The 26456-nt window shown below is 42.1% G+C and overlaps 1 protein-coding gene and 1 long non-coding RNA gene across 4 annotated transcripts in view; one reads left to right on the top strand and one right to left on the bottom strand.

The window, feature by feature from the left end:
• The window catches only part of LOC128808712 (deubiquitinase DESI2-like), a 78744-nt gene that overhangs the window by 26885 nt on the left and 25403 nt on the right, over positions 1-26456 (top strand). The window contains exon 1 of one of the 3 annotated variants that reach the window (XM_053980153.1): positions 13298-13564. The exons of the other annotated variants lie outside the window; for them this stretch is intronic. Within the exon in view, the coding sequence (XP_053836128.1) occupies positions 13514-13564 (51 nt within the window). The 5' untranslated portion in view covers positions 13298-13513. Of the gene's footprint in view, positions 1-13297; positions 13565-26456 lie in introns of those variants that run through there. 3 annotated transcript variants of the gene reach the window in all.
• LOC128808715 (uncharacterized) lies at positions 12806-14321 on the bottom strand. Its single transcript, XR_008437524.1, has 2 exons — positions 14257-14321; positions 12806-12951 (listed from the first exon to the last, which is right to left on the bottom strand). It is a non-coding gene; the product is annotated as an uncharacterized LOC128808715 (long non-coding RNA).

Here is a 26456-nt window from a genome sequence, read left to right as displayed (position 1 = left end):
AGGATGCTGAGCTCTGATTTAATGTGTAAGTGTGAACACAGACAAACAACATGGATCATGGGTTTGATCACTGGTGAATCTCTTTGCCAGTCTGAATTCAGCTCTTGCATGCACTTAATCTAAGCCATCTGCTGGTTGGAGACCTGCAAGAAATAACTAGGTCTATAAAATCTGTGACAGAGTTTGCTCAGATTAGTCAGTTACCACTTTGCCTTCAGAGGGACAAATCAAATTCCCTTTCATAACTTGCAGCTCTCTTCCCTCCAGTTTGCCTCAATAAGCTGTTTATCATGGAACAGATCTTACTTAGACCATAGACACAGGGTTGACTTTTTTTAGTCAGGATATTATCCTGTTCCTTCATCACTTTAAGTTTTTGTGGCTTACATTGGAATAGTTTATTTAGTCACTCTACATTAATAAATGTTGCCTACTTCAATCAGGCAGAAGAGTAACTGCAATTATTTCCTGGGTTTAAATCTGTAACAAGCTAAACATTCCACTAAAAATAATTTGCTTGGCAGAGATTCAGGTTTGGGGGCTCTCATATTTTCAGCTTATTGCATAGCACATTCATGCTATCATATTAGAGGCAAAGATATATCACTATTGTCTCTCTTTTATTACAGCTGAAGTTGTCCTAAATTTCCCCTGTCTTTGCAGCTGATAACATACAAAACTGTTTTGATCTACTGACATTTTTGCTTAGTCCTTCTCCTGGGGAAAATGAGCCCCTGAGATGTGCTGCAGAAGAGAATGAAAGTCCTGGTCAGCAGGGAGCCAGGGAGCAGTGATGTAGCCTCTGTTTGGATGAGAGGGGGGGCTCTCTTACACAGCCTTGTTCCACAGTTATTCCATTGATTCCACTGACAATGCTTGTCATTCCCTCTGGAGACAGAAATAATGTTCAGGTCACTGTAGATGGACTGAAGGAAGGGAGATGCTTTGTGCTTCTGTCTTCAGTACATAAGGAGCCTTTGAGTCTATTATAGAAACAGCAACATGATTGCACACAAAGCACTTCATTCTGTGAAGTGATTGTTTTAAAGCATTGACTAGCTCATGGAGCATGTCATTATCTCTCTGGAGGCAAGAATACATCTAGTTACCCAAAAATGTAAACATGTTTGTGCTTACTGTAGGTGAAAGTCTCAGATGCTCTTAATTTGCTTAGTCAGAAGAGTGAAAAATCCTAGTGCAAGTGGTGGCCCCATCTCTGTGCTGCTTGTTAGTTGTTTGTGAGCTGCTGTGTGTGGGGAAGCACAGCATCACCTGACGCCATTTGGTATTCCAGGAAACCACATGGAGAGAAAGGGGAATTTTTTGTCAAGTAAGTTGATAGTTGTGAAATTTCTTGCTCAGTGGTGAGCTGAATGGTTGCTCTAAGTCAATAGTAGAACTTGTGGTCTTGAAAGGTTAAGTATTAGACAGTCACTAGGATTTTTTTTTTTCCTTTTTCATATGTTGACCACACATTTATTTTTTTGTATTTAATAAATAGAGAGCAAAAAGCAAAATATTGCCTTTGGGAGATTTTAATCAAATTCTGGCGACTCCTAATATATTTACATATATATATATATATATTATTTTCCTTCAAATATTTGCAGGTCATCTCTGGCCAAAATTATTAGTCAAATCTGAATCATTTCAATTCTCTAAAACACTGTTCACTCAAAAGTTTGCCATGTTCTTGGAAGGGCATGGCTGGTGTACCCTATTCTTATTTGTTCTGTGACCAGTCACAAAACTTGTAAGAATTCCCTCTTCCATGAATAAAAACTGGCTAGGAAAAAATCTGGGGTGTTTTCATCTTCTTCACAGGCTTGTTGTGGAGGTAAGCTCAAAGATTTTGTGTTTTGCATTTTACTCTATCACTGACTCTTCATTTATCCAGATTCCTCATTCATGCTTCTGTCTTCAAACCGTATCAAGCACAGGGTACTGGATAACAAAGCAGAAAGGTGAGCTAACAGGGGCCTGGAAATGGGTTTCCCATGGTGCTATAGTGTATCCCACAGGAGTGCTAAGTGCTCTTTTTTTCTAGGAGTAGTCAGACATAATGCTGCTCAAAGGTGGTAGTGTGAGGGATCAGGCAGCCCTCGGGTGCTTGTTTTATGCATCTTCCTGGTGCTTTGAGTTGGCCTTCTGTGCTGGTGTTTGGTTTGGTTGGGTTTGCTTCTTTGTTTGTTTGTTTGGTAGCACTGTGTTTAAATAATTCAACTAAGCGTATACTGCGTAATGGGTTCAGGGTTGATAATCACTCTTGTGTCATACTATGATACTTTCTGTTATGGGCCCAAAAAGGGAAAACTCTTGGTTAAAGCTCAGAGAGCCTAAATAGACCACTGTTGAGAATGAGGGAGGAGAGCAGAAAAAGCTGCTCTCACTGGGTAACAGCAGAGTCCTAAGCCCAAGATATGAGAGGTATGTCCAGACTGCTTCAATTTTCTTGAATACAATTCCCAGTGCAAATGCTCTTGACTTTGAAAAAAAAAATTAAAAAGGTGTTATGGTAAATTTGATGGCAGTACATAAGAGGTTTCAAATAAATGAGGCTGAGCGGCCTGGCAGTCTGTGCAGGTGAGGAAAACTAGGCTTTGTTTCTGCTTCTCTTTTCCTCCTGAACTGCATCAATTTCATTTGAGTGACAAGAGGCTGACCTCAGGCAGGGTAGTAAAGTGGGATTGCTCCCTTGCCCTGCTTGAATGCAGGAGCAGTGGGACAAGAAAAGCAGTTTGGTGATGCTGAGCACTGTGTTGTAGTCAGTGCCTGCTTCAAGCCTGTGAGAAGATGACAAAATGCAACTAGACATCCCTCCCCTCTTTTGTCTTTGGAGAAAGGAAATCAATTGGAGGAAGAAAAGATTAAGAAAACTATTACACTGAGCTGCAGCTGAGTCCTTTCCTTCAAGAAGGAATCTAAACATGTAATCTGATTTAAATCAATTGAGAATAAAAAGAGTAAGTGACATGGCCCAAGTTAATAAGCCCAGCAATGAAGTGTGTCCATTTATGTGTAATAAGTGAATTTTTGTTGTCTTAGCAACAGCCTGGAGATGTGTTATCCATCAGGGGAACAGTCTGTTTGGATGTTGTCAGGGTGACAAGCTGGCTACCTGTCTGTGTTACTGCAGATCTTCTCCAGCGCTGCAGCCCTGTCACTGACTACTGTATGCTTATGCATGAGATGTCTAAAGAGCTGTCTCTTGACTGCACACAGGGCATTGCTCTCTCCAGCACTGCCATTTATCCCATTGGCAAGCTCACTGAACCAGTGCTCTGTTGCCCAGTGGTCTGACTTGAACTGACTCATCCAGGGCAACACAGGAGTTGTCACTTCTGCTAGTCCTGCTTGCCTTAAGAAAACTGCTCCACAACATGCTCTCCTTTATACCAGCAAATGTTAGAAACCTGAGGAAAACCTAGGAAAGCTAAAAACAGTGTTAAAAAAATGTGTGAACTTTGCTTCTGGAGCAAAAGCCTCACAGATCCTGTCATTAGCCCACAGTTCCCACAGCAATGCTCTTGAGTTGGTTCCTGCAGGTGACAGTCTGACTTGGTGTCTCTAAAGCACTCATTTCAAGGCAGTCTGAACTCTTGTGGAGTCAGGAGACTCCTGTGCAGGATTTCAGGTGTAAGCCCAGGGGCTTAAAGTAAGGTCAGCTCTAGCCCACAGATACAGAAGATCCAGAGTTGCTTTTGCTGTTACTGGAAGCTGTTCTTTAACCCCATCTACAGGCAAAGTCACAATCCCCTGGCCTGGCTCTGAGCAGCTCTGAGAGAAATGATTGTTTCCTCTTGAAACCATATGGAAGTTGGTTTCCAGTGATTCTTCTCTGATGCTTTTTGGGCTTTCCCCTTACAGAAAGGCAGACTCCTTTTAGAACATGACACTTCTGTCAGCAAGATTTAGCTTTTGGCTCACTAGGCTGTCAAGGTTCCTAATTTTACTCGGCTATTCCTTAAAACAAACAAATAAGCCCCCAGACCAAACAAACCCTTCTTACTATTGATGAAAGCTGATGTGTTGACAGTACTGGAGACTGTCATTCTCCTAACAAATAAATTTATGCTAGCAGTAGGAAAGCAGACCCTTCTGGCTCTTGTACCTCATCCCTAGTGTATAGGTTGAGCTGCTGTGGTGTCATGGCTCAGCTGGTCATCCAGCTTCCTACTCAGGCAGCCCACAGGGACTAAGTCATACATGCAGTGGGAGCTTCTGTAGGGGAGAGCTGAGCATTAGTGAGCTACTAAGTTGGAACAGCTGTCAGATCCATTTCCAAGTGTGGTGATTGGCAGGTATATAGTTGTGCATTAGTGCAATGAACTGAATTTAAATAGGAGTCTTAGGGCTGAAAGCTATGTTAGTGACCTGAGCTGCCCTTATTCTAATTCTCTGTTTGTTTCAGTCCCTCTTGTTCCTGTTATTATACCAAGATGACGTAGCTGGAGCTGGGGAGGGAGGCAGAGACCAATCAATACAAAAAAATCTATATTTCTGCTGGGGAAGAAAAAAAACCCCAAAATTCTCAAGTCTAATGATTCTTTCTCTAACAAGTGGACTCAAACTGTTAGGAAAGAAAAAAAAGTATTTGCTACAGTTCTAGGCAAGCACTGGATGTTTTTGAGTATGAAAGATCCAGAGCAGAGAAAGCAGGTATCTTCTCACTTCAGAGCTTTATCTATGAGCATGTGAATCTGTGAGACTTCTCATCTCAGAGGAAAATATGAGGCTGCATCCTAAGACTGGAAAATTGTTTTAATTGATAACTTAATTTTTAAACAATTAATCTTAAGGTGTCTGGAAAAGCAATGATAAGGGAACAGAAAATCTGGGAGAAATAAATGATCTCTAATAGGTAGGAATGCTGATCTACAGAAGCAAGTGTCTGGTGCTAGAAATACTGAAAGCATATCAACCTGTTTAGTGCCTTCATTATGTGTGTCAACATGCAAGTTGATTGCCATGTGACTCCTGATAGATCCACATTTCTGGGAAAGGGAGGACTTGGCACAGTGTAAGCTCTGTTGATTACATGCTTTGCTGGACCTTCAACCTTGGATCTGTTACTTTGCTTTCCATATGGTCATACTTAAATCCACAAGGCACTATCAACCCCTTTGTTGTTCTCTTCAATATCTGCTAGTGAGTGACTTATACTGGATCCTGATGCAAGAAAATAAGCTTCCCAGATGCTGATTGCTACTCGGGGTTTAGAGTGTATGAGGAGCCCAGTGCAGCCTTCCAGAGTGAATTACAGGCTTTGCCATAGGTTAGCGTTCCCTAGTTACGCAGTGTTCTCCTAGACATCTGTTTTTGGCTCATCTGTGTATCTTGCTCTGTTTGGGATTACTTGAAGCTGATGAATTTATAATTGCCCTGTATTTGTCATCTCCCCCAGCTCTGGACTAGCCTGGTGAATGTGAGAACTGAAAGAGAAAGAGGAGCAAGAGGTTAACTGTGGGATTAATCTGATAAGTGATGACTCTGTCACTCTGTCAATAATGACCTCTGTCATTAACCCCTACTTTTGTGCAGCACCTGGGGCAAGAACTCAACTATCTGCTCTAGTTCCATAAGAAGAGGCCTAGGTTGTGGGTATTTTCAGGCAGGGCTTGGGTGCTCTCTTAGCAAATCACTTATCTAGAAAATGAAAGGCTCTACCTAGTGAAGCATCGATATAAAAGGACATTTTGGGGTATTTGGCTGACTTCTGGATTTCTCTCAGGAAAGGTTGAGGTATTTTCCCTCATTGATCCTCTTTCATAACTATCAACTTTGAAGAGATGTCTTGACTATTTTAGGGCATTTGAGATGGTATGACATACCCAGAGGTTCCGTCATGAGTGCTGCTGATGTGCTGGGGCAGTAACAGAACTAGTTCTGCTTTTGGCTTCTACCATTTAGTGTGCTGATGTATGTGGGATGACAGAGACCAGATTAAAATCCCTGGGGGGTCTCAAATACAACTGCCTCTTCACACAGGTCTGCCAGAGAAGCAGACAGCAGGAAGCTCTGGATTTGCTTGTTCTGGGTCTCTTGTGTGAAAATATTTCTGTATTGTTTGAAATGCTCACTTAGCAGAAGAGTGCATATTTCCAGTGAATCCTAGCTGTTCCAGGAGGTTGTCCAGGCTGGAGCCAAGCTATAGTGCTACCCACACTTGTTCTATGGCCCACTGAGCATGCATTTTATATGAAAGGAATCTATTCCCTACTTTATACAATTCCAAAACTGCTTCACCACAAAGGAATGGGAAAGCTGGACTCCAGATACACTATGATAGGTCAGCCAGGCTGCTTCTCTCTGAGGTAGGTGGAGAGTCAAATTCCTTGTGACAGGTTGAAGTTGTTAAAAAGTGGGTTTGTACCCTCCTGGACAAGGCTCCTGTCTGGGCTCTTGGTTATCAGGTACAAGCAGAAGAGCACTTGCTCCTCCTGGGAATTAAGAAGTCAGCCTTGCTCTTCCCTCATCCTACCAGTTTGTTTTCAATCAGGACCCTTTTAGACAGATGTCAGGCTTTGTTGTGCTGAGAGGATCTTTTCTGCCCTTTCTTCCTTACCTATCTACCTAGCCTGCAGATTCAGCTATTTGTGGAGCTTTTTTCCGAGTCTGTACCAGCACTAAGAATTCAATGGCTATTATACATTTAGAGCAACTCTATGATGAAGACATTGTGGAAAGGGGGGAAGGCAGTGCTGAAGGTTTCCAAATCTGTGGAGGCCAGAGCTAAAAACACATGTCCCAAGCTGAAATCCACCCACCATCTGTCTCCAGCTCTAACGTTCATTGTTCTTGATTGCAGTGCCATTTGCTGTACTTTTATTCACTCTAATTTTTATGGCTGCTTGTTATCCAAGACAGCTGGCTATCTTCTCTTTGGCAGTTCTTTGGATGTGGAATAGAACTATTTTCTATTGCTGGAGCACTGTGCCTTGTGTGCTGGCTACTGCAAGAATACTGGGGACAGAGCATTGAGGAACAGGTTGTACTGAATTGAAACAGAATGGATGAATTCTAGTGTAAGCCAAGGAGAAACAGGGGCAAATTAAATGGGTCCAGTTCAAGCTCAGGTGTTCTTGGGACCAGAAGAAAAGAAATACTATAAATCCTTTTTTTTTTTTTTTCCCCTATGTGTCTCACAAACAAGAGCTGTGACTTCTACTGAGCAAAAGCCTCAGGAAGGATGAAAAAAAATGCAAACCACACGGATCCATAAAAAAGTTCAGTTGTTTTTATTGTCTGGGTCAAATTCTGTCTCCTCTCCTGGGCAGAGTGCTGCTGGCAGAAGATGTTCTACATCATGGTAGCCAGAGGCCTTGGCAAACAGGCAGGACACCCTGGGGGGGGCAAGGGAGGACAGACAGGAGCTCATCCTAGCACTGTGTTAATTAGATTGGTTATACATCTCCCTGACTGCTGAGCATGTACTCTTCTGTCCCTTTTATTCAGGCAGAACTAATAGGAAGGAACACATCACCAGAGAGCTGAATTGGGAGGTAAAAAAGAATGGGAATGGCCATGGGGAGGAAGGGACTCCTTACACATCTGTTTTTCAGTTTTTAACTGCACAGGAACAGTTAAACTTTTTCAATACTCTTTTAAGTGTCCTCTGCTCTTGAGAGAAAGGCGAGGAAGCAGGAAGCAAGCTAGAGTAAAGGTGATATTCTATAGCTCACACATCCATCTGTGGCTTTTCAAGTGCTGTTTGTAATATGGCATGTTATTGAAATGCTTCAAGGATTCCCTTTGTAATGTGTAATTACTCTCAGATACACAGTTCAGTGTCTATTGCAGCTGCTGTTCTGACTAATTTTAATGCAGTTAAAGCCATTTGTGGATCAAAGAAATTTATGCAGATGAAATTTTAAAGCTAGTGTAAAGAACAATTTAATAGCCTCTAACACATCAGGTACTTAAAAATCCTGTACTTGGTACCTCTGAACTTGGATTTTACCTCTCATACCCAGAGGACTTTGAAGCATATTTTTTACTATCTGTTACCTCTCCTGAGATTTCAGAGGTGTCTCATTAAAGCTGGTGTTCAAGCCTATTAAATACAGGAATGCAGCTTCTAATGATGCATCTCATTTAGGTGAGCTGACACCAGGAACTGGCAGGGATTATTGCTGCCCTGGTCCCCCAGTGCCTGGGATAGTGAAAGCCACCTGGAGAAGTGCAGGATAATACCTTCTTCTGTGTTGGAAGATACTAACAAAGTATCTTGAAAAGGCTGTTGACTTCCAGGGGCACACCAACCTTGTCACCTTCTCACCCTACCAGCTCCCCTCCCTCTCTTCCTGAAAAGTGCAGCCTCAGCTCCAGGAGATTGCAGATGGGAAGCATCTGTCCTTGAGCTCTCAGTCTCTCCAACCAGTTAATTATTAATCATCACAATATCCCTTGTGTCAAGCATCTGAACTGCCCATGAAGCATGGAGAACTGTTTTATCAGTCGAGTCAGAAAGTTTTAGTGTTCTGCCACTCATTATTGTAAAACTGTTCTGTCAAAGAACAAAAGCACCCAGGAGTGATGGTTATCTCATCTGAGCCCACACCAGATGACCTGGTACTAGCAGGGGCAGCAAATGTGCAAACTGGGAAAACACAAGAGAAAGTTAAGCTTCTTTCATGGGTCTGGTAACAGAACTGGTGCTGTACCATTGCATGGGATGAGAACTGTAATGCTACTGCAGCTACAGATATATTGCCCATTATGAACACCTACCTACTAGGAACATACCTCAATATTTAGCTCCCTAAAAGATACCTGCCGGGCTATTAAATCCTGGGTGGCACAACTAATTGTCTGTGACTGTTGGCTGGATGTTTGCCCCTCTGTGGTATGTTGCTGCTTGCTTAGAATCAGAGGGACACTTGAGTCTGTATGGAGCTCTAGGACTTACCTGTGCTCTGGTTCAGCTTCTGTGCTATTCTAAAAGAGAGACTGAGAAGAGACAGACCAAAGAGTAGGCATGAAAGAAGAAAATCACTGAACTCGTGTCAAGGCACTTCCTACTATTGGGAATATTCAGACATGAGAACCTGACACCCAGCTCCTTCTAGCTGGGACAATTCTAGTGGAAATGCAATGGCATCAGCACTTTATTTCTGATTGAGGCAATATTCTGCTTTCCTGCTACCATTTAAAATCCTACAGTGGGAAGCCTTGGGTGTTGCAGGTAAGTGAACCCATTAAGAAAGGATGATACACCCAACTTAAATTGTGCTCTTTAGGAACCCTTGGACATGATTTGCTCCTCAGGTACCTCTGTGTTCCCTTCTGCCCTTCCTTCCATCCCAGGATGTCTTCATGCAGAGTGAAAGAAATTATAGTGGATCTGATGGGATGCTTTTTTGTCTGAGTAAATTGATGGTAGATTATCAATAATTAGCACAGCAAGGGTCAAACTCACTCTTTCTTCATTCTTTTCTAAGATACTACGTAGAAGACCAACTCTTATTTACATGTAATAGTAGATGGAGATTTTTTTTCCTCCTTTCAATTCAAACATAACATTGTGTTCAATGACACCACAATGTTTTGTGGAAAGTACAAGTGCTTTGAACATGTGGGAATCAAAAAGCTCTAAACAGATTGTTTCATGCTGCCAACAAAGCATGTCCTTGGACTCCAGCCGAGAACAACCAAACCTTCATTTTGAGTAAAGCACTGGATGTTGAGAAAGAGAAATACCTTCATTTTGAGTAAAGTACTGGATGTTGAGAAAGAGAAATACCCAAACTTTAGTCCTAGTTCCCATCTCACTTGCATTTCTAGCAAGCCACTTCAATCTCTTTGCCTTGAGTCATCTCACCTGTAAGATACCCTATTTATGGGATGTCTAGGTGTTTAAAACTCTGACTGCTTTTTGGCACCCGGGATGTAGCTGCCTGGGTGGATGTGATTCCCATAGGAATGGGAGGCAGCAGCAGGATTTCTGGGTGTTGAGCTGAGGGGCAGCAGCCCTGCATCCTGCTGGCTGCCTGACCTGTGTCTAGGTGAGAAAGTGCCCTCCTGCTCCATCCCTCCGGCTTGCCCTGGCAACTGTTCCTGGCCTTCCTGTCAATCAGGGGATAGTGGTCCCAATCCCTTCTTACCAGAGCCTACCTGGTGAGTATGGGGGATTTTCTGAAGCAGTCACCCACCACACCTGCTGCTGGTCTTGGCCTTTACAGCCCTCTGACCACAGACAGCAGATGAAGTATTTAGAGACAGCTGCTATTTCTGTCATTAACATCCAGACTTCCTACGAGAAAACTGCTGAAATCTGTGACAGCTGAAATCTGAGTCAGAGGAAGCTTTTTACTTCAGCATGTACAAAAGCAAGGGGAGAGTGGGGGAGGGAAACACAGAGCTCAATTTGCTATTCATTTAGTTCTGTCAGGAAAGCCCAGGCAAATCAAGATGATGGTGTGCGAATTGCAAACACGTAGGTTGCAGCATGATGGGTGTTGTTCAAGGGATGGAAGATGCAGAAGAGGTTGGTAAGAAAACAATGCAGCATGAGGGTGCTGTGTGCTGTGCTTTGTGACAGGATACATTAGCCCTCCCTGAGCAGTTCTGTGCTCTGGACCTTGTAGAAGGTACTTGACAATTTAAAGCAAATATATCTCCATGCTGTGTTGCTGTGTCAGGGGGTGCAACAGGATACCCAAGGGATCTGCTTAGCCTTTTCCATTCCAGGGCATTGATCCTTTCTCAGTCTTCTCCAGTGTACTTGCCATTATTTACCTGGAGAAGGAAAAGGCTGTTATTTCCAATCTGCAGCTGAGGCACTAGCTTGCAGAGAGGCTGGCTTGTCTGATGATAGGACATGAGGAATGGAATGAAGCTGTGTCAGAAATTCAGACTGGACATTAGTAAAAAGGTTTTCACTGAGAGGGTGATTGGCCACTGGAAGAGGCTCCTCAGGGAAGTGGTCACAGCACCAGCCTTGCATGGTTCAAGGAGCATCTGGACAACATTTTTCGTCATTATAGTTTTGTTTTAGGTAGTCCTGAGAGAAGCGAGGAGTTGGACTTCACGATCCTTATGTGTCCCCTCCAATTTGAGATATTCTATGACTCTGTGATTAGGTAACTTGTTGTGCAGTCCCTTGGGTTTTGATGTGGAGTTAGGATTGTGAGACTATTCTTACTCTTCTCCGATTGTGGCTGCTGAAAATGGTCTGATTTCTTTTTAAGGACTGTGATAGATATTTCAAAGCAAAGTGTTTTATTGAGGCTTCCCAGTTTACCTATGCTCTCCTTTGACGGAGTTCAGGTATCTTCCAGCACTGAAGGGAACTGCAGGTCAGAAGCACTCTTCTAGCACTCAGTCTTTTCAAAATGAAAGTGCAGACCCTCTGTTGTTATCATGATTTCCCATTTGAAAGAAAACTCCTAGGATTTAATGTTGTACTCTGACGCCAACAGGATCAGAGATGGTTCTTTCCAAACCAATTAATTTACAGAGCATCTGTGGTAGTACAATTCAAGAAGCTTTCTGAAAAGATGTCACTTAGTAAAGGGGTAAATGAGCCAGAGCATGAACAATTAGTGCTCCCCTTTTTTTCCCTGTGACTCTGTATAAGCTTTGGATAGAGATAAGAGGAGGTAAAGGAGAAACAGTCAGTCCCAGTTCTGCCCAATGACTTGACAACAGGATTACATTTATGTTAATCCACCAAAATTTATCCTCTGCTTTAGAAATTAAAAAAAAAAAATTGCTCTAGACAAGCCTGAAGTCTTTATGCTGACATGTTTACACAGATTATAATTTAGTTTGATGGCCAATAGATTTGAAAATATTCTTGTTTAACTTGGTACTGGACAAAATAAAATGCTACCTAGGATTTTGGGGGGATAAGAACACTGGGTTTACAGGAGGTGATGTGGTTAAACACTGCATGCACATATGTGCTCTGGGGACAGCTTGACAGACTGCAGGCTTTTGGAAAGAACTAGTCTAGCAAAGGAGTGGGGGGGGGGGGGGGGGGGAGAAAGCATCTGCCAGTAAATAGATGGATAAAGATGTTCCATGCTGCTTTTAAGGAGCACCAATCATCTTTATAACTTTGACAGGTGGCAGTGGGGCAGGAGGGGAGGAAAAGATTCAGAGAATTGTGTGGGTGGTGAAGAAATTAATCCTAATGAATTGGAAGAGCAAATCCACAGTGGGCAGAAAGCTTTGGATTTCTGCCCTGCTGGATGTGAATAAATAGAAGAGAATCCTTTTTGCACGCAAGAGCTAATTGGGCAATTACAGCGTAATCACAAAACCTTTGCTTAAATTGTATTCTGACTACCAAAGCGTGAGGCAGATTCTCTCCCACAGGTTTGTAAGGCTTGCCCAGTCTTTCAGACAGGTGAAAGCTCATCTTTGAAACACCTCCCCTCCTTGTATTTCCAAGGTTTCCTTTCCATGTTTTTATTCTTCACAGAAAAGAACACACAAACATAAGAATGGCCAGAGTGTTTCAGTCCAAGGATCCCTCTAATCCAATTTAATTATGTTTCCCTCAATGCCTGCTTGTGGCTACAATTGGGAGATGGAGCAGCACAAGCATATATGACACTTCCTTCTAACACATTCACACAAATTTAGCTCTGGGGCTTCTCTGAGCTTTACCTCTGCTTCTTTACTAGTCCTCAATGGCTCTTTCTTCTATTCAGCTTTCCTGGGCAAATGTAACCTTCTGTATCAACAGCCCTTGCTGGTAGCTTGCAGGTGTACTACCTAGTGCTGAAAATCTGTGTCCTCTTCTGATTTCCTCACTCGTCTTACTTCTACAAAAATAAAAGTGAGAGGTTCTAGCATGGGAATCTCACCAGTTTTATTTTGCTAGAAACAAGAAAACTCTGATGGAATGACTGAATTATTTTTTTCTGCAACGGTGGGTGTCAGGTTTGAGTTCTCCTTTTACAGCTTTGCTTATCACTTGGCCCTAAAAACTTCTCTTCTGACCTGTTAAGAGGGAGGATTGAAGAAATAAATGTTACTGGCAAGGTTATTTTTCTATTTTTTTTAGGTATGTCTAGAAGCTAAAAGTAAAAATGTTTTCATCTACTCTTGAAAGGACAGGGTCCTAAGGCAACTTGAGTGAGAGTTGCTGTCTGCAGTAAGAGTGCTGTCTGCAGTGCTCTCTGCTGGACACTCAGGTTTTCCCACTCCTAATTTGCGTGTTCATGATGTCCAAATCTTTATTGTGACTGCACTTGAACTAAGATTTGACTGCCACAATGCCAAGCAGTTCCACATGCTGAAGAAACAGAGCATCTGAATGCTTCCAAAATCTTGGCTATTCTTAAGGCTTTACAACACAAGACTGATTCCTGTTTACTTGAAGCATCTTCCAAAGGCTCACTTGTGACATGAATCTTGTTATTCTCCATCCCATCTCTCTGCTGAACCTAGCTGGCATTCTTTCTCTCATGAGTGTTTTTCTTTTGGACTGGCACCAGCACAGCAATTCGGCACCAGGCTGGTCTTGCTCACATCTGTTCTGTAGTGCCATCTGATCAAACAGATGAGGAGTATGTGCCTTGCTAGGACTGAGATGGAAGGGAAAGCAAAGAAGGTATTTGCAAACATAGGTGCCCAAACCCCATGGTATTAGTGTTCAAATGAGGTAGAAACTATGGCTACACAATTACACAAAATAGAAATGAAGCTCATGTCACAGTAGGTTGTCTTTTTTTTTTTTTTACAAAGAGAGAGGAAAAATGTGCATTGCTGGCTATTTTTCTCTATCTAGAACTGTTTTCATACTTGGTTACCTGGACATTGCTACTGCAGGGTAGCAAACCAAGCTGTGTGTTTACTATTGTTGTTTACCACGTACAAATGCAGTTTGGAGGATAAAGTAAGCTGCGAGTTAAAAGATTTGCATTTTCTGTAGTTTACTTGCTGAAGAAGGCTGTCTTCTGAGCAGGCTAATTATTGCCACAGAAAGCAAAGGCATTCCTAGGAATTCAGCAGCACACTTGTGTAAATCACCATGTTCTGGAAGAGGATGATTAGGAGAAAATTGTTCCTATAAGGAGTTTTCCAAGGACCAGTCTGCAGTGCTGCGCTTTTGGTGCAATACTGGGCTTGTTTCTAGGCTTGATTACTAAAATAGAATACGTGAAAGGAGACTGATTGTTGGCTTTATCATGGCACAGTCTTGGACAAGTTTGAATTTTGCTAGCCAGCCATCTGATGGAAAACAGAGGGTTAAAGCACTGCTGTTCTCTAAGGCTTTGTTGTACACATACAGACTGTATTTACATTTGCATAGGTGGTGCATGAGCAAATATGTCCTGTTTGCTTGTGAAGTTTTCTGGATGTTCTCCTGTGGAAGGAGGTAATACTCTCCTGCTTACAATATGCTGGTGTTTATCTTGTCCTGCTGTTGATTCATTTGTGATACCAGCAATGAGCCTCAGCCATGAACTGGGATTCCATCATATTTCACAAAGATACTTTGTAAATAGGAGCCAGAGAAAGAGTTCTGGCTCCCAAGAAGTTATGAGCTACTTCTCATCTAGATCTGATAGGAAGCATGCAAAGAGAGATTGGTTTATGAACTCCATCTGGCGACACTAGCCCTTCCTGAGATCTCCCAGTCATGCAAGCAGTCTTTTGGTCATGATGCCCAGTTTTATATTATTTTGGGGATTTTATCCCTTTGTGGTCCCTTCCAGTAAGAGAAGCTAAACAAGATTATTGTCTTGTTAAAGGGAATCACAGTAAAATGAATTACAAAAATGCTACTGAACTCATACTTCACAGAGCAAATGGAACTTTCACATAAGATGAAATAAATCAGGCTGGGCTGCTGATCTTATTTGTTTGATGAATCTCTTTGCCTCTTGCATGCATCCATCTAACTTGGGAGAAGGCAGATATATGGAGTGGGAACTGAATGGTCTCACCTATCCATTCATCACCTGCATGACTTTCATTGCTAGAGTGTCCAGATCACTTCCCTGCTAGATAGGAATATTTTTTTTCCTCTTTGTTTACTGGATAATTAGCTTAATTTATGGCTTTATGACCATTTATATTCCTTAGCTTACATGAATGAACTTACAGAAAAGCAACTCAAGGGAACTGAAATCCACATGTGCTGTACAATACCCTTAATCATTTATGCTAGTCATGTCTGTGTTGAAGCTGAGACCAACTGCATGGCATTTTGCCCTTGTTCTACACTATGGATCACTCTGGAAATAAGGTGATGACATTTTTAGGTCACTGGTTTTTGAGAAGAACTTCTGGGTCAGTATGGAATAGGAGCTGTGTACAGTGTCCTATTAAGAGCATGTGCTCTTATTTTAGATAGTAATCAAAATGGGGGTGTGCTTGGAGTGTGCTTCTTTACCTCCAGATACAAGTTGCAATCTGCTTTTGAGAAAGCTGACAATGGCCCACCTCCTAAGGCCAAATAAGGCTTTGTTTTTCTGCAGTAGATATCTAGGCATCTAGAAGGGCCCAGATATCTTAGAATACTTTCTTCTTAGAAGGGCCAGTCTATGGAGACAGCTTAATCTGAGGGCAGAGGTCTTTGATATTAGAGTATGTGAGCTAGGTGAAGCATCACAGTGCTTACCTCTTTCTCCTACATCAGCCTGGCCACAGTTCAGATTAAATGCCTGCTCTGCATGCAGGAGAAATATTTGGCAGCTCTCCAAGGGATCTGGCAGACAACACCATTTGCACTCCATGTTACAAATATACAACCCTTTTTCTTTTCACCAAAGCAAACAGGAGCCAAGATGTAGTTGCAGTATCTAATGGATTTTTATAGAAATAAATACTAATGGGGGGGAGGGTGGTGAGGAGGAGACAGAGGGAGAAATATTCCCAGAGAAACTTGTTACATCAAGTAAATTCTCCTCTTTGGTCTTATTAAAGTATTTCCTTATCTTCTTGTTTCTCCTTCAATTCCTGATCTTACATGGGTACATGTCAGATACGGAGATGTACGATGCAAGTCCGTGAAGGAAGCAGTTGTCTGAATCTCTTGGGTCATTTCAGATCTGTTTCTAGATGTATGCAACATACAGCAGACTAGCACAGAAGATTTGCTTTAATGCAAGTGTAAAATCACTATTCTGCCCAGAAGAAAGGAAATATTTAGGGCAGCCTGAATGCTAGTCCAACACATGCTGTGCTGTTTATGAGGTGGGGGTAAGGAGAAGAAAGAAAGGACTACTTAATGTTTTCCAAAGAAGCTTCACTGTCAGGCTTGTACCTCTCTCTGTGCAAGGGTGCGTGTGACCCTTGGGAGAAGCAAGCAGAGAGGCTGTCCCTTTGAAGGGACAAACACACCTGCATTTTAATCTGAAGTTGTTTGCATACGAAACAGTATCTTCATAGACCAAATGCTGATGATTCTTTGCCAGGCACTGCTCCTAACAGCCATTTCTGTCTTTCAGCAAGGGATGGCTATTAAATGCACTTGGAGCTGCACATCCAGTACTGCTCATTAAATAAAGACAGAGGGAATTCTTGGGAAAAAAAAAAATAACAAAAAACAAACCTCCTGTAGCCCCCACCCAAACCAAAGCAGAGTACATTACATCAGAGTTGTTAAGACACTCCCACAGCTTTTTAATTTGTTCTCAGCCACAGTGGCATGCTGCATATTAATCATTCTGTTGCATCTTCATATGAGGGGAGCAAAACTATCCTTAAAACACTTTGTCAGCATCCAATAGGTAAATGCCAACAATTGGCTACTCATTTCCTAAGCTATTCATGTTTACTATCTTTGGTCATTTTAAATAGTGTTACAATCACTCAGCATAGAAGCCCTTCGGTCATGGGTTATAAACAATTTTCTGTCTGAACTTCCCTGATTGGTGTTTCTGTATCAGTTTTGTGCCTTGTAGATGATAATTATTCCAACAACCCATTTTGGCATTGAGCTAGATTAGATTATACAGTTCCCCTTCTTGAGGCAGTTCCCTTCTCAATGAAATGTTCCTTGGTTTATTGTTTTATTTTTTTTCCTTCTTCAGACGAGCAGAAGTGGATTTTGAGGGAAGATGTGCTTGAATCTCTATGGCACAGCAGCATTTTATCATTGCTATATTCAGGTTCCTTGTTTTCTGTTTTATCTCTTAAATTCTAATCTGGAGATATCACTGCAATGCGATTCCTCAGGAGTTGTGCTGGAAGAGCAGAATACACAATTATGGCAAAATGCACACATGTCCATTTACTTCTATGAAGTGCAGAGGGATGAGACACTGTATGACATTGGCACTGTATTTGAAGAGTTTTATCCAAGACAGAATAAACACTGTAGGGTAAAAGGACAGGTTGTTAGCTGCAGGAATCTGTATTTCCCAGTATTTTTCTAAGCTAAGCTGGTTAGGCACTGTGCCAGCCAGGCAAGGGCCCTGGAACCTCTCCAGGAAAAAACCTCAGCTCACATTGTGAAAGGGTTTTCCCCCATCTATGCTGCAGAATAGATTCTCTTCTCAGAAGTTTGGAGACAAGTATTGATTTTTTTCTTTTGCAGTAGCAAACTATTGTTAGTGGCACCCAGTCAATATCTCATGGACACTCTGAGGTGTTTTGAATGTGTGCCACCAAAGCCAGCATGGAGTATAGACTGCTTAGTGCAAACAGGCCCTACCCTGCTCTTTTCTGATCTGCTCTTGGCTCACAGGACAGCCACAACTGGTTTTGGCAAGTGAATGGGAATGAGACTGAGTAGAATTTACACACCTATACAACATATAGTTCTGATTCTACACAATCCTTGCACAAAGGAAAAATCTAGGGAATCTTAATTAGTTTTTTATTTTCCTGTAAGGATCCATATTCACCTGTGGGTAGGTTTAATTCCTGGATATGAGGTGCTAATGCTGCCATTAAGAATTCCCAGAATAAGTCCTACTTTGTGGATCTTCATCCTTATTGGGGATTCTCTTTACCTGAGTGGAGCTCACACTGTAGTGGAATGGGAAGGTCTTCCATTCAGATTGCTGATAATGATGGTATTAAATACTTCAGGGTAAATGGGAATTGGAAAAAGAATTTGGAGGATCAGAGTTTTGAATGTGAATGTAGTATCATGCTAATGAAATTTCAGTTTTGACCTGGTCTGGAGTAAATCTGTGGTATGTCCATAGCAGAGCAGGGAATCCCCCTCAAATCCTTGTTTTGCATCCTAGCTATGGAACTATCCTTCATCAGTTTGTCTGTTGATGTTCAAATATGCTTCTACCTCCTGTTTGAACCCAAGAATTTTTCCTCTCTGTTCTTTTTTTTTTTTTTTTTTTGGACAATAGTTTTATTTCCTTTAATATTTTCAGCTTTTGTCTAACAAATGTACTTCTGCCAGCCTACAGATTTCTTTGAAGTTGTTTCCTGTCTACCTTGGGAGTCTGCACAACAGGTTGAAAACAGTGTGCTGCTGTGCTCTGCATTAATGGGATGGAAGAAAAAGAACTATTTCTTCCATTGCATGTGGTGCTCACGATCCTTTTGTGATATCATAAACAGACTTCTCATCCTTTTCTCACAGCTGCAGTTGCAATTACTTTGTTGTTACCTCAGTCTTCTCCAAGTAGTTATCCATGTAGAAACTCGGCAGAAGTCAGAAATTATTTTAACCAGTTTCTTATTCTTTCTTGGTATAAAGAGAGATGTCCCTGCCTTGTGTATCTAGGAGGCTGTTGCCCTTGGTGAAAGCATTAATAAATTGGATTCCAATGCAAATATGGGTATTCCATCCACTTAGTAGTCATCTCTGACAAAAGGAAGTTGTAAGTGGCCTGCATGCAGTTAATCAAAATTTTCAAGGCTGTATGTGTCACAAGAGAGGCTTTATTGTTAGTCCATTGCATCCCATTCCTTCAGGCTGGTCACAGCCTAGAAATTTTGGAGATGATCCTTCCTTCCTCTGCCACTGACTAGATATGGTTAGGAGAAAAGGCAGAATTATCTTGATAGGTAATCAAGGCTTATAATATGAAATGAAGATTGAATATGTTTGTCTGGATCACCTGACAGGTGTGAGCCACTGTCAGAGGATAACAGAAAACAAAACACCATTCAGGAAAAAGAGTGAACTCCCTAGTCCACCAAACCATCAAGCCTTGTTAACAGGACAAGCAGACAGACTTTTTGTCATAGGTATTAATTTTTTCCCTCAAAGGCTCTGAAAGCCATGGCCATGAATTGGATCCTGATGAGTAATACTTCATTCTTGAAGTACTTATGAATGGAAACAGCGTGGTGAAGGGTGTTTGAAAGTATACTCTAGCTTGAAAGAGATGAGTGTTTTGCATGTTCTCATTAGAAACCCAAGAAGAGATCGCAAGAAATTTGCCTCAGGTGGTCAGGCATGGACTGTTGGTGTGCCTGGATTAACCAAAAAGTAGGTATTCGTTTTGTGCAGGCAGGAGCATTCCAAAGGAGGGCAAGTCAATAAGGAAGAATCAGTGTCATATTAGCATTTTGCTATCATGGAAGAGAAATTCAGGAACCTGAGCAGGGATCTAGACAAGCCTTTGGAAGAAAAGTCTTAGCTACTGGTTTATTTGATGGCATGAATCTCTCACTCTCTTCTGCTGGGCAGTTTACATGTGCATGCATCACTTTGATGGAGAAGCTATGGCTGGTGATTAGGGTGTTCATCTTGGTTTTGAAAGACTGAAGTTCAAATTTCTGCTAATAATCTACCATAGTAGAGATGAACTATGCTTTTCAGCACAGTTTTTGAGGGATACGCTACAGCTGCTTGTCAGTCAGCTGTTCTGTGGGGGACATGGAGTGCATGTTACCTGCAGCCCAATACTCAGAGCAAAGCAGATGTTTTGGCCTAGGCAGGACTGATGTGTCAACTGGAGTGTGTTTGCAAAGGATGCACTAAATTACTGTTTTCTCTCTGTACTGCTGGATATCAGCATGGAGTTAGCCTCTTCTTTGGAGAGAAACACTGCTACTGGTCCACAGAAGATAGCAAAGGATCCTTACCAACAAGGAAAAGGAGATGTTAGTGTTTTTTGGTCTGAGCAAGGCCGCAGCACTACTCCACATCTGAAAAATCATTTAACAGCCCTATTTGTTACTGCAGTTCTCAGTTACATCCTTTCTGCAAGATGAAGGACAGAGAGCCCTAAGGCTGTGTTGCTGACCCTACCAGATATGTCAGGGTCAATCTTGTTCCAGAGCCAAAGCATCTGCACTGCACTTCAGACAGCTCCTGATGACCTCTTGTCCAAGCTGTTGGGTATTTATCTCCCTTGCATTTTTTTTTTCAGCTCATCTGAATCCTCTTTGATGGGAAGCCTACTTATTGACAGTCTGGGCTGAGGGCTCACAATGCAGATAGATGTGTGGCATCTAAAATACACTCAGCCAAGAATGTTAACAGCCTACTTGAGATTAGTGGAGCAAAACAGTTCAGACCATTCAATTCTCTGTCTTGCACAGGCACACTAAGGCTTTCTCAATATCTGGCTTTGAGTCATACAAATGTTTTCTTGTTCTTTTTTTGCTGCCAGGAATCTTCTAAGCACTTAGTCAAAGTCTCTCTTCTTTTTAAACTGAGTATGTTGCTCCTACTTGAATCTTTTGTATCATTCTTAAGAAGTATTCTCCCATAATTCATGTCAGCCCTTCAAATGTTTGCAGATTTGTCATTTGCAGTCATTGCTTTGCTAAGCTATTAGTGCTTCTAAATTAATTCTTATATGTCAGTCTTGCCACTTCCCTGATCATTTTGCTGCTGTTCTTTTTAAATACCTCTCAATTTGTCATTGTGAACGCATCTAAGACAAAGGTATTATTACTTCCTTAAGTTTCTAACACATGTGAGTTTCTCAGACACCTTCCATGAGTGAATATATTTCAGTGTAATCCTGCAAATGGATGCGCTTTTCTTCTGGCTTCATATGCTTGAGATGAAGAGTTTCATAAAAGTTGTCCAAACTAAGGAGATACAGCATGTAAAGGGGTGTGCAATAGCATGAATAATCCTTCTTCAGGGCTGCTTATAAGATTACTGTGTGGGACAGGCTCTTGGCACTGGCACCTGCTCCAGCAACCCCATCTCAGTGACTTCTGTTTGATGTCCCCAGTCCCACCCTGGCTCACTGAGCTGACTCCTTCAGGCACAGTTGGTAATGAAGTTTAGGGAAATAGGTGGAGGTTGGAAAAATGGCATATTGCTTCTTGTATGCTGTAAAGAGCCTGCTATAAATACCGTGTTCAGTACACAGACAGCTGAGATGGACCATTAGTGTTATGACTGGTGTGACAAACCCTTGGCCTGGTGGGCTGGCTTTGTGTGAACCTACAAACAGAAGAGACAGGGATGGTCATTCTGCAGGGACAGAAAATAGTTGTTTATTTTAGCCAGTAAGTTGCCCTATGTCTCTGTTCGTAAGGCAGGTCCTCACTCAAGCGCTGAAACACGAGTTGGATGAGTGTTGGCTCTCCTCAACAAGAGAACTGTATTTAATGCAGAGCACAGCGGGTCAGCTGCCTTCTAAATATCAGCTTCAGATGTGCATGCCTTGAGGCCAAGGATACACAGCAGTAAACTTGTAAACACCTCATAGATGTAGCTGCAGGAAGGAAGTTCTGCTCAGGACAACATCTGCCAGCAGTGCAACATGGTAGAAAGTGTAAACAGTAATGGAGAAAGCAGAAAATTGTAAGAGACTTCAAGTAATACCAGTATACTGAGCTAGAACTGTGCCTACCATTTATAGGATGAGGCTGTAAGAGGAAATGCTGGAGGTATCCCATTGTCACACCTAAATCTTGTTTGTGACTTTAATTAAAATATTCTGAATACATACAAAAGTTAACTTGTGAAATGCTTACTGTTTCCTTTCCACAGCATGATTAATATTTTCTTCTGTCCTCATATTCTTCCACTAAATTCGCATTGCGTCACAACATTGAAGCATAAGTAGATTTCCAATCTCTCTCTGCAGCAGCATCAGTTTTTAATCCACACACAGCATTTTAGAAGCCTCTGAAATAAGCTCTTTATGCTTCTTGATTGTAAAGGTTTTATTGTTGGCTCATGCATCAGGCAATTCAGATGCATATTATAATAATGTCTGAAAAGCCACAGTAAACTCTGAAGAAATTCTTCCTGGAGACAGCCAAGGAATGTATTTAGCCCAACTGAGAAGAAAAGTTCCTTTGGAGAGCAGAACTTGGCTGAAATAGAAGACCTGCTGAGACAGGCTGCTGCAGTCCCACAGAGGCTTGTCCTCTTATTCCTCTCAAGGTTGCAATTGAGCATCTTGCCTTGGGTCTCCTCTCCTAGTATCTGTGGGTTTGCATGAGGGAATATGTTTAGCAGTATCAGTTTTAAGTATCAGGCTGTTGTTTCCCAGGAAATTCCTGTTCTATTAGAGTGTATTAACCTGAAGGGTGGAGAAGTATCATTAGTAAAAGCTTCTTTCATTCAAAATGCAGCAGAGCAGAGGCAGTTGCATGCCAAAGGATGTCTTTTTATTCTTTCTCTGACTCTTCTCCTCAGATGTCTGTTCTTCAGCCAATCCAAATATGAAGTGAGGTTCTTGAGTGGGGTCCTTGTGTCACCCTGTATCCCTGCCTCATCAAAGCTACAAGCTCTCTTGCTGCACTGAAGCTGCAGAGTTCTCAGTATTTGAGAATGCTCTCCTGGAAGAAAACCTGTAGTTCCTGAGCTTTAATCAGTTCTGCCAGTCAGGTTATTTGCAAGCAGGCCAGTGACTACACCCTGGGAATTGTTTTTCTCGATACTTGAAAGTTACTGCCTATTGCAACTGGAGGCTGCACCCGTTTGTAAACACAGACCTCCTCACTGCAGCATTTTGTTTCTTTAACCCTGTCTGGAATTGCAGCTGAAAGTTAACATACCTGACTAAAGCAGGTGCTTTTGGCTGATTGGATTTGGAGTGACCTGATGGGCTTTCACACCCATGTCCTTGATGTGCAGATTGATAGCTTTTGCCAACAGTGAAGAGGACCTGATATAGGAGATGATCCTCCAGCTGAGAAGAACCATGTTCTGTGTGTGCTGGAGTGAGGACCCACCCAGGTAGCTTTTCCCAGGTGTGAAGTAGCAAAGACAGGTCTGTGTCATTACTCCTCAATACTCTGTTAAGCTTTATTTAGTTACTGTTCTGCTTACATGTATTTAAACCCTTTCCCACTTAATCTGTATTCACAGTCTTATTGGGAAAACAGCATTTTAGGCTTGATGAATATATGAGCCTTGGACTCCTGGAGAATGGAGTGTAAGAGACATGGGTCACACTGAAATGAGCTTGAGTCTCACTCAATTGCAAAAGAAAACTTGCTAATAGTAGCCATGCTGTAAAATTTGATGTCATCCCACATGATAGTGAATTTTTATCACTAGAGCTCCAGGGCAGAAGGACTGGGACATATTGCAGGACTGTGTGCATGCCTGGGGCTGTGGAACAGAAGTGAGCACTGCTGCAATATGACTGAAGAGCCCTGGATCTGCAGAAAGCCCCCTGTCCTGCATGTCTGTAGTTGAAGCAAAGCTTCCTTCACCCCTGCAGGCATTACTTGGGGAATAATCAATAGTCTGTGATCTTTTATGGCCCCTCTCCTTCCACCTCTGTGGGCTCAAGATTCTGGATCTTGATTTAGAAAGATGTATTGGGGAAACAAACTCTTCTGAAGCTGCTGGCTGTATGCTGTAAACTGCTGGGATTTTACTCGCTGGTTTCCTGAAATGCTGTTCTCTAGCTTTCCCCTCCAGTTTTTATCTTTTGTGCTCTCAAATTTCTGGATCAATGCATCTCAGGACATAATGCTGAGGTATTACTTTAATGTTCCCTAGCTGGTCTCCTGCATCAATCTGATGTTACCTTTAAAAGACTGCCTTTTGTGCTGAGATTTAACATTGCAGAGCATTGTCTTGGTGTTTGAGATGTGACTGAGCAGTGTATTTGTTAATGCACACAGTCCTTTGCATGTCTTCATGAGGCTGCTCAGGTAACTTGACTGCAGGGGCAAGCACTGTCCTGGTTGTCCTCCACTTGGATTTGTTGAGCCAAGGGTCTCTTCAGCAAGCCAGATCTCCCATCCTATAGAGGAGACATCCCTGTAAAGGGCCAAGTACAGTGGCCCTCAAGAAGGAAAGGATTAAAAATCAAGCTCAGGTGGTAGGGCTGACAGTCTCTTATGGGACCTGTGTTGACATGAGTCCCTTAACATGCTCCTTGCTCCCTAGAAATGTCTAAATATCATTCTTTACTGTTTTTTTTTCCTTTCTCCTAGAAGCAGAGCTCTGCCAGTGAACTCACAGGGGAAAGGAAGTTATCCTTCTGAATTACATGCAGATGGTCCTTTGAGAAGAGATACAGACAAATTAGTTACTGTTTCATCATCTGCAGCCATCCCTGGTAAAGGTGTCTTGGTCACAGCAGCGTGTGGTCATTCCTGGCTGTCAGAGCCAAGCTCTCTCTAGCCTGGTATGCTGGCTCAGACATTGCTCGCGTGTGATCCCTGGTGAAGAGTAGAGCTCTTGGCAAGAATCTGTCACCCTGGGTACTCTGAGTTTGCAGCTATTTATTGAAATCAGATCTAATTAACAACTGATGGATTTCTTTTCTGTATGTTCATACAGATCACAATGAAGGAAAGTTTAGCATCTGTTCAGTAGTGGATGGATCTGTTGGAGTGAAATACCCAGTCAGTATTGTGGTTATAAATGGAATTTTGCTTAGTTGGCTGCTCAGAGAAAGTATCAAGTGCTCAGAATATCTGAGATACTTATGAAAGAGGTCTTGTCTCCAGCATCTGTAGAGCTGTTTAGTTAAACTGCTGAGCCCATTGATGCAGGAAAGATTTTGGTGACACACCATGGAAAGTAATGAAGTAGTTCTGAAGTAGGGAAGAGAGAGTTAGTGACAGAAACTTCAGTGTTATAGTACAGTATTAGTTGATGGCAGAAATTAGTGGTTACATGGATGGGCCTCTTCTATCTGGAGACTCATGTTTCTGGCACAAGTTCCTGGGAACTCCTGCTCTGAAAACTCCCAGGATGATATAATTTGCCAATATCACATCATCTGCTTCTCCATTCTAGACCTAAAAGATGCATGTCAATATAATAAAGCTTTTTTTCTTTCTCTTTTGGAAAGTTAGGGCATGGTTCACTGCTCTGGTAAGACTTACTTCTACCTCTGTGTGATGGATAAATGAAGTGAATAACACGAGAACTGACTCAGACTATCCCCCACAATCTAAACTATCTCACTGGTTATTCTGATCTCTGAACCAAACCAGGGAAAATCAGGGAAAACCTGAGTAAAACCTGAAAATTTTCAAATTCTACTTCAGCAGAGACCTTCATTAAAAGCTATTAACTGATACACTACAAACTAAATGCAGAGGTTCCTCTCTGGGTTTGAATTTTGAGTTTTGGGCTATCTGCTGCTATTATGAAGTGCTTATAGCCAGATTAGCCTTCCTCCCTGCCTCTGTTATCATCTGAGCTGTTCTCTGTTGAAGATGGAAATGAAGCAGAATGCTCCAAGTCCCTCTGTGTATGGTTTAGGGTACAATTTTCCGGCACTATGCAATGCAAGCATGAATCACAACTTCCTTTAAGATACTGATGTATTCAGTTCCCTGGCTCTTCATCTGACTGAACAGGCTGCCGATTTTTGTTTTTAATCTAAGCAATAACCGATTTACTCCAAAGATGAGTATTTGCTGATTGTTGCTGCTGTTCTTATGCTCAGAATTGCAAACCCCTTGGAAAACAAGGCCAGCTCGTGCATGTGTGTACAAACCTGGTTTCAAATCTGGCTTGGATTCTCTTTTCCAGCTCAGCAAGTGACTGACATGTTCACTTTAGCATAGCTTCCTCCTAAGACAAGCTGGGGGCTGAGCCAAAGTGCTGTGAGGCATTCACTGTGAGTTCAGTCACACACTGGAGGCAGATTCTACAGCACCCTGGAGACAGGGGTGAAATGAGGACAGTAGAGCCATGATTCAGAGCTGCCTTGCACTTCGCTCTTGCTAGTAGGTCATATCAGTATTGAATCAATTGAACCAAGATGCAAATCAGACCCCGCTTCAATAACACCCTTTTGTGGTTGAAATTATTTGAAAGAAAGTACTAAATCAGGATAACTTCTGTTCAGTTCAAATTCAGGTATTGTTGAGGTTGTTGATCTTCAGTCCATATAAGCTCATTTAAAGGAATTAATACTGAAAAATACACCATTTAAGTACAGAAATGTCCATGTGATGGTCATAATCTTGCAACACCTGGCATCAGCCAGAGAAACACTTTTGCTCCTCTCTTTATATCTGGAGGAGCCTCCTCATCACTTGTACTTTCAGAGCTGTCCTGAGGCCTGTTTCTCTGCTCCTGGAGTTGGGCAGGATGTGTTGCAGGGGCTGAAATTTTGTGCTGCAAACAAGAGTGCTTGGGGCACAGGGCAGGGTTGTGATGTAAGAGTGTGCATATATAA

This window comes from Vidua macroura, chromosome 6, assembly GCF_024509145.1.
Source record: "Vidua macroura isolate BioBank_ID:100142 chromosome 6, ASM2450914v1, whole genome shotgun sequence".
NCBI lineage: Eukaryota > Metazoa > Chordata > Aves > Passeriformes > Viduidae > Vidua > Vidua macroura.
The sequence above is the reverse complement of the archived record's forward strand: the minus strand, read 5'-3'. Positions and strand labels throughout refer to the sequence as shown.